Genomic DNA, 8,231 nt, shown 5'->3' on the forward strand with positions numbered 1-8,231 from the left:
ACTTGGTCATTTTTGTTTGCTTGTTTCCTGTTTCTACAACTCTAGAGGGAGCCCTAGAGCAAAGAACAAACCTGCAGGACTGACAATCCAGTGAGGCGCATGAAACGGTATTAAGTTGTCCCATATGAAGAAAATAAGAACAGGGTTTTGGGAAAATATTTAAAATTGTAATATCATTAAACAAACAACGTAGACAAACATGTGTGTTGAGTTCTAATATCCACCTAACATTTAAATCAAATAGAAAAACTACATTTAGGTTATCATTCAAATTTTATTCATGTATATGTGTATATATATATATATATATATATAGAGAGAGAGAGAGAGAGAGAGAGAGAGAGAAGAATTTGACTGGAATTGTCACAATTTTGTTCATTTAATGAGAAAAACATAATGGAAATGAACCAGCAGTTACACAAATACTTCAGTTTAGCCAGAGTTCAAACTGTTTCTGTCATGAATAACTGATGGCAGCTCACCTGTGCTGATGATGTCATCCGGTAAATTGTCACCACAGAATCTGGAGAAGGGTATAAGAAAAATGATMAAAGTAAAGACAGGAATGCCAGTGTAGGACAAGAATGTATGTTTTTTTGTATGTAATATCTGAATATTGTGGTGAGCAATTGTGTTCAGTAAAACTACCTTTCACTGGCAGATCACTTCAATAACAAGACACTTTTCCCTTGTTAGAAGTGAAAAAATCTGCCAGTGGAACTAGTACTTTGAAGGAATATTATTGACTTAAAATAAGCTCCCATATCTTGCTGAAAAGTTATGTGTGAGTTAGTTTTGTCTTATTTCAACTGCACCAAGAAGCTTGCACCGTAGACCAAGAATACTTGGTTTTGGCAGTGTGATGTTTGTTCCTGTTTCCACACAGGTTAACCCATAAACTGCTGATGCACTGCTCGGACTGACACTCACCTTCCAGCGAAGCCGGACACATCATCGTAGCTGTCGTACACCTCCAGGTAATCTGCCAGGCAGGACGTGTCTTCCTCCACGTCCAGCTCCAGGAAGTGGAGGCGAATCCTCTGACCCAGGCGCACCCGGATGTGCCAGTAGCAGATCATCTCGTCCTGGTATTCCTCAGGGAAACCGGGCGACTGGATGATCTTCTGCTGCTCAGTCAGAACGCCGCCACACTCCTTCGCTGTCGGGAACATGGGAGACATGATGAAACTACTAAAGACTACTATCTTTAGTAGTTTCACTGCAAATAGGATCTTTAGCTATGTAGCTTTTGCCTGAGAAAGTTTATCACTTTTCCTGTGATAAACTTGTACACACTTGTGTTGGGACTGTTTCTTTGCAATGTAGATGTAAAAAATATTCTTGGTTTCTGAGAAACGATTGCTTTCTGGAGGCGTGGACTCTGTTTAAGTTTAACATTTTATCTAACAATTGCTAACGTTTGTGACGTATGTAGTGCACCACTTAGATGCTATGAATTAAGCTTACCAGATATTACCTGCGCTGTGAACAACCATAACCATTCTCCACTGCAAAGAGAGATATTGATTCAACATATGGAAGTATGGTCAACACATAGTAAGCTTTTTTCACTTTCATTGCTGCCGTTGCTAAAACGACAGGCAGACTACAATTCTAAAACAGAGCATAAAATTGACATCATTCTTCACAACTTCTCCTGTTCGCTGATTGGCCTGGCTGAATTTCTACTGGATGAATCCAAGTGAATGGGAGAAATCCCCGACTGTCTGTGAAGTGAGATTTGAATTGAGGTCAGGAAATGCACTTCAGGTGAGAATCAGAACTGCAATAGCTGAGTTTCACCACTAGAGAGCGCCTTCGATCAAGCAKAATGAATGCAGATCTAGTGTGGTAAGGTCAAGGGAGTTTTATTCAGTTATTTATTTATTTTTCACTTAGTTTTACTGAGACCTAATGTMATTTCCACATTTTGAATAGCCTTAAAAAGCAGCCAMGCTTCTTTAAGAAATTATTCCAACAATCTGCAAGATTTGGGAAATAAAAAAAAGTCTCATGTCATATTTTGATGTATTTTTCTTCAGTCTTGATTAAACTGAAGTATTTTTACTCATTTTGAAAACTTCTTCACCTTTAAAAATGATAAAAACTTTAAACAGCCTTAAGGCAGAGAGAAGGAGCTGACAGAAGGGCCAGACTCTGTTGAKACAAGTTTTGGACTTTTCTGAAAAGCAACAAATGCTTAAATCTGTAAATAGATTGCAATTTCACAGATCATTTCAGAGATTTGTTTTTTAAAGTTTGAAAGCTTTCAGAAAAATGTAGAAAAAGATCAGAGCAACACAGACAAAGCTCAAGACCTGAGCAGCAGTGATGTCCAAGCAGGGCCTTCAGTCAGCAGGTAAGGAGTAAAGATTTGAGTAAAAAGTCCAAAATTTTTCCCCTTTTTTTTATTTATTTTTTTATCTAAATATAATTTTAGCTACTAAAATTGCTATAAACTTCTGTAATTTCCTATAAAAAGAGTTTAACTACAGTTATTTTTAATGTAAAAAATTTCTTTTTATATTTCAGAAGAGTTTCTAAGAACATTTAATTAGTACTTTGTGGTTGTCTACTCTGTGTGAACTGTAAATATCATGTGACACAGAAGTCTGTTTTATTTCATCAACAGCCATTAGGTATTTTCTTTGCCGTTATGCATATACTTTTATATTATTTCATTRGTTACACTTGCATGAATTAGCAATGATTATCTCTTTCTGGAGTGTGCCATTGTTTCCTAGCTCATCCTTCAAGTGTCGCCAATCACCCAACAACTATCAAAACCTCCATTGTTGTGGACTTGGCTGTGGAAACATCCACGATCAGTAAAGCATAGATGGAGCCCAGCTTGTGTGAAAAAGAGCCAGCTCTGCTGCACATCACCAGCAGCAATCGTTGCAAACCAAAGGAAAAGCGATTTCTTGCTGTTGGCCATGTTGGTAGCATCACTGGTTTTAGGTTTGTTTCATCGTGTCAGGGGATTGATGGCTACATTGTCAGTGATTGCTCCATRAAAACCTGTTTTATATCAATTTGTGTGAATATAAACCTGAACTRAGATTCTGAGAATTTGCTACAAGCGTTTATTGAATCTGACGGGGTGAATACAAGCTTCTGTAATCACTGACGGTTTGGCWWGCRTCCTGTTTGTGGGTGTGGAGGCTTTAAAAATGCTTATGTTTGACTTCCAGTCAGGACTTGCTCAGCTGCCCCTCTGGCATCTTATCCAGCTGCATTTTTTCCTCCTTTGCTGGTTTAGTCTTGGTCTGAACCACAGTCACTCATCAGTGGGAGTCAGTTTGTGGTTTTGAGTCAGGATATTCTTTTTCGTGTTGTCTTTATCACTTCCTTTACGTCTGACTTGCGTCTAGAGCGATGACAACTTCCTGTGGTGACTCTGTTTATGACGTTGGAGTTTCCATCACGGAGACTCTGAAGTTGCTCAGGTAGCAAAAGCATTAACATCCCTAAATCTCCCCATTCATCTTTAAACATGCGGTATGTAACTTTTATATGAAAAAATAAAGATTTTTACATAAAACTGTCAGTTTGTTATGACAGTATGAGACGGATCACAATCAAGTTCCTCTGCCGTCTCCCAGCACTAACTGCAGAGACACACTGCCCCGTCCGAAACAACCAATCAGAGCCAAAAGGAACGCTGTTAGTCATGCTTGTGTATGTGGTGCTCACACCCTTATTCTCTGCTACTCTGCAGCTTACAGAACCTGCCATGAACCCTCGGGTTAGCTACCATAGCCACCAGGTCWACTGGAACGGTAAGCTGTTTCCCTGCCATTACCACACCAAGTTTCCTATTCAGTTTCTTCAATTAATTTCAGTTTTAACCCAAATAGAAATTAGTTTTTTAACACATATCATTCAACTAAAATACAATTAAGAATCTACGGCACTACTTTAAAATGAATGTTGACAGATGGCCTTCCACAAAATAGCGTGTACATGAGTGTGATTGACAGCGCTAAGCCCCTCYTCCTGGCTCTGATTGGTTGTTTTTGGTCTGGAACTGTGTATTTCTTCAGACAGCAGTAGCAGCTCAGGGTGGATGTGGAGGAGATCGATGTTTTCACAGATGATGTGTCTCATATTATAATGGCACGCCATTGAAACTGTTTTGAAAAATATGTGTGAAAACATTTTTTATAAACGTTACACACTGCAGCTTTGAAGCAGATTTACGCTAAAATGCAATCCATATGTTGATGTCAAAATTAGCTTCATGTGAAAGAGAGACACGATGTTTCTTTCTCATCAAGCGAAACGTTTACGGCCTCAGCATGCAGGATGCCTTCCTGGAACATTTGTGCTTTAGGTTATTAAGATGTTGTTCTAATGAGGAACTCATTATTTATTCCTGCAGTGMRGCAACAACACAATTGGGCTGTTGACCTTAATGGAACCATYGTGTTGCAATCAGCTTGTCCTGATAATCCCACCCATCTCTTCACCTTCTACATGATGRAGCGGCACGAAATATTGGAGTTTTTTTTCTTCCTTTGCAAAGTCTGAAAGTTTGTGTTGTGCAATCATCAGATGTGCTGAGTCAGAACTTTGTAGATGCACATTTCATAGCAGTTAAACCTGCAGATGTTTTGGGTTTATGTTTCCAACACCTTCACACACCTAGGAGTAAATAATTTGCCACTTTTTTGTAAAATAGCTCAGGCTATTTTACTTTGGGGAGAAAAACACAGTGGTGGTAGCGTCATGCTGTGGGGAGGGTTTTCTTTAGTACTGACAATGAAGTTAGTTAATATGAAGATGGAGGGAGTTAAAATACAGGAGAGGGAGGCATGTGGTGTWCAGTTATGTGACAGTGATGCAGCAAAGGATTATGGGTGTTTGACTAAAGCAGAGAAGCAATTGAAGGTGGTGTGGTCGCTTTACATGGTGTTGTAAGTGGATGAAATTATAGACGATACAATAAATATAAATATCGGTCATYGGCTATAACAGCAGTATTAAAATCTTCATGTCGATATCGATCCAAATCTTCATTTCTGGTGGAAGTTTGGAAAGGTTTCTGTTTCCAGATTGACTTMGTTTCAGTAATTTTGATGTTCTGATTCTTTAAATCATCTCTTTATAGAGGCTRTTTAAAAATGCTTAACCTTGAATGCCATCAACACGTGTGTGTTCTCCTGTCAAACATCACCATCACCCAYACRAATGAGTTTGGCTTCGAAGGATTTCAAATCCATTTTAGARCCTAACCTTGGGTTTTAAAAATACACRTAGTTAAAAAAGAGAAAAAAAGTCTGTTAAAATCAGGATTAAAGTAAAGGCTTTACTCACAGTTTGGATTGTAGCAGTAAACATCCCACTTCTCACTCTTGTTCAGCCTGTATCCGTAGTCGACGATGCCGACTCTTCCAAAGCCACAGTTGGCCCCGGCCTTGACGATGGGATAGCCGACCCGTCCTCTGTCGAACCAGCCGGCGGCACACACATGGAAACCTGCAAACGAGAAGAAACRCCATGTTCTGTTCAGCAGCAACTCTGGTCACACACTCAAAGCTGACCGTCCAGAGCTTTCTGTCAGAACCTCAGGCAACACGGSCCGGTTTGACAAACAGTTTGTGAAAGTCTTTTGGAAAGCATCTGAAGATTTATTTGTTCTTTTTATGGAGATAACAATCAGTAATCAGCTATAAAACTGACCTCCTGCAAGGTTGCCTTGGAAACCTTCAACTGTAGCCACTGACAAGCAGGCAGAGGATTTTACCTGCACTCTGAAAAGCTGCTGGTTTTTCCTAACCCAGCTTTATGTCACAGCCAGGATTTGAACCTCAGACCTTTTTGCTCTAAGAAAAACCGTCCTACACCTAAAATAGACGGGGTTTTTTTGCCTTCTGTATATTGGATTTCTCTAATACACATGTATTATATATCACAACTCTTACCAATATCACACAGTCACACAGCTCTTCATAGCTTCAGTGATAAAACATGTGCAGTTTTAAGTAAGTAAAGCTCCAGCATCACCTTCGATCATGTTAGCCAACACTCTGATGAACCAACTCCATCGGACATAAAGTCGTATTCAATCAATTAGAATACACGTCCTTTAAAAATAACAACCTCTAAGCCTGTGTCAAACAAACTTTACATTAATATTTGTGTTTTTAAAAGTGGTTTTTGATCGGTCTGATGTAGTATTCTAATTTTAAATTGTTTTCCCTAARTGCAAGCTGAAAATCAACATGATCAACAGAAGCAACACAAACATTCATCTGGGTTTAATCTATACRATGTTTCATTTAGTCAAAARGTTCCAGAAATAAATCGACTTTACAGCTGTGTGAATTTTACACCTTTCATCCCAACATGACCACACACCATTGAAAGTGCACCATGGAGGTACATGGTGTTTCATACAGAATGATTGATTTCATCATGTCTGATCCAATATGCGATATCAATATGAGGGCATCAAGTGACTTGCATATTACTATATAATGTTTAGAAAATAAAAATCAGAAACTGCAGTTTAGGCCTTTGCAGGAATCAGAGAAATAAACCACAGACGTCTGGTGCATTTCTTATTAAAACTACTCTGCCYTTGACCCAATACTGCAACCCCTGTGTTTGGATTAAGAAGTTTTAACCCAGCAATTTCTAGAGTGAACCTAAAACCATCTTAACAGGCTTTTACAGTTTATTTGAGACCTTTTAATATCAGCCTGGGCCCAGGAACTCTGCTGCACTCTTGGAAAGACACTGCTTCCCATTAACCTTTAACCTCCCCCTGTGAGCTAAAAGCATTCCAGTGTTTAAGGGACGTGTTGCATCACTACTGTTCCTCCATCTGATGCCTTTTAAAGAGCAGAGAGAGAATACACACCAGGAAAAATCAGGGTGTTGTTTTTACAGCAGAAGAGCCTGGTTTGCTTTAAAAGACACCGAAATGCAGGCGCTGATCTGTGAGTTTGTGTTGTGCTTATGAGTGAAAGGCTGCAGACCTATTTGTCGCGCTGCTTCCAGTTGATCATAGGTGGCCAACGTCCCTCCCTCGTATTTGCAGACAGCCTTGGCCTCTTTGTACGTCAGCTGATACCTCCCTTTGCGTGACTCCCGGTGGTAAACCCCAGCTGCTTGTTCTGTCAAAGAGAAACACGTCTTCTGTCTGGGCATTTACATTAATTATGTTAAAAAAAAAAAAAAAAAACCTGCTGATGAGTCTGAGCCAAACCAGTTAGCACAATGAAACACATACAAGAGCTCATTTTCCAAAGAGTCGATCTCATGAAGTGAAGCGTGTGGGAAAGTCAGCAGTGTTTAGAGAAACTCTTTTTTTTTTTTCGAGAATAAAAACTACTTTGATTGACGTAATAGTTGTGAAAGAAGGTTTCAGCTGGGAAGTTCCTTTGCTCGGGATTGTGAGAGGTACGAGGTGAAGTCATTTCCATGTATTTACAGGCCTCTTGCAGCACAGCCAGGCTGAAACACACTGATTGGCTCAAACTGCTGGACTCCTTCATGCTCCATTAAAGCCTCACAAGGAGCCTTTAAATGAGAATAGCTTTAGCTGTATTCACAAAAGCAGAACATTTCTACAAAAATATGAAAGTAACTGTAAAAAAAAAAAACAAGAGTAATATCACTGATGGTGAGATCTGTCTGATCGGTTTAATTCAATTCTCCACCTCATCGCTGAAGTTGAATAATTTCCAGGCTACTCTGTGAAACAGATATTTACATTGTCAGGATGTGTTAGTTATATTTACCCAGCCATATTGAGTTATGAAATATTCCATTTCTGAAGCCCCACGACTGTGCCTCTTTCAGCAGTAAGACGAGAGTCCAGAGCAGAGCCCAGCGGTGCATCCTGAGGCTGACRGTGTGCAGCTGCTCTGTGCAGATGTTCTCTGCCGTTCTGTCCCCTGCTGCTCCACAGCCGCTGCCTTTTATACTCACTCCTGCCTCCCAGGGGAGGTGGCAAATATCCAGCAGAGTGAAATAATTAAATCCAGTCAGGGTTCGTCATGGCTACCCTGTTTGGCTGTTGATTTATTTATTTATTTATTATTTTTTGTTTACCCACGTATATAAAGTTTATCGCTTTTAGGGAAAGTGCTGTGGTGGAGGGGGGAGGGGGGAGGGTGTTATACGAGGTAATCCTCAAACTCCTAAAGTGTGGCACATTAAAAATAACTCCTGCTGTTGCAAATCAAACTGAAACCTGTCTGACCTCAGTTCAACTCACT

The 8,231-nt window shown here is 39.7% G+C and overlaps 1 protein-coding gene across 1 annotated transcript; it reads right to left on the reverse strand.

Moving 5' to 3' along the window:
* Positions 1-432: 432 nt before the first annotated feature.
* Positions 433-7,916, reverse strand: tnfaip6 (tumor necrosis factor, alpha-induced protein 6). Its single transcript, XM_008396803.2, has 5 exons — positions 7,752-7,916; positions 6,987-7,124; positions 5,320-5,481; positions 931-1,159; positions 433-523 (listed from the first exon to the last, which is right to left on the reverse strand). The coding sequence occupies exons 1-5, from the start codon at positions 7,849-7,851 to the stop codon at positions 433-435; spliced, it is 720 nt and encodes a 239-aa protein (XP_008395025.1). The 5' UTR covers positions 7,852-7,916.
* Between the last annotated feature and the right edge of the window lie 315 nt (positions 7,917-8,231).

Source organism: Poecilia reticulata, linkage group LG2 (assembly GCF_000633615.1).
Source record: "Poecilia reticulata strain Guanapo linkage group LG2, Guppy_female_1.0+MT, whole genome shotgun sequence".
Classification (NCBI taxonomy): Eukaryota; Metazoa; Chordata; class Actinopteri; order Cyprinodontiformes; family Poeciliidae; genus Poecilia; species Poecilia reticulata.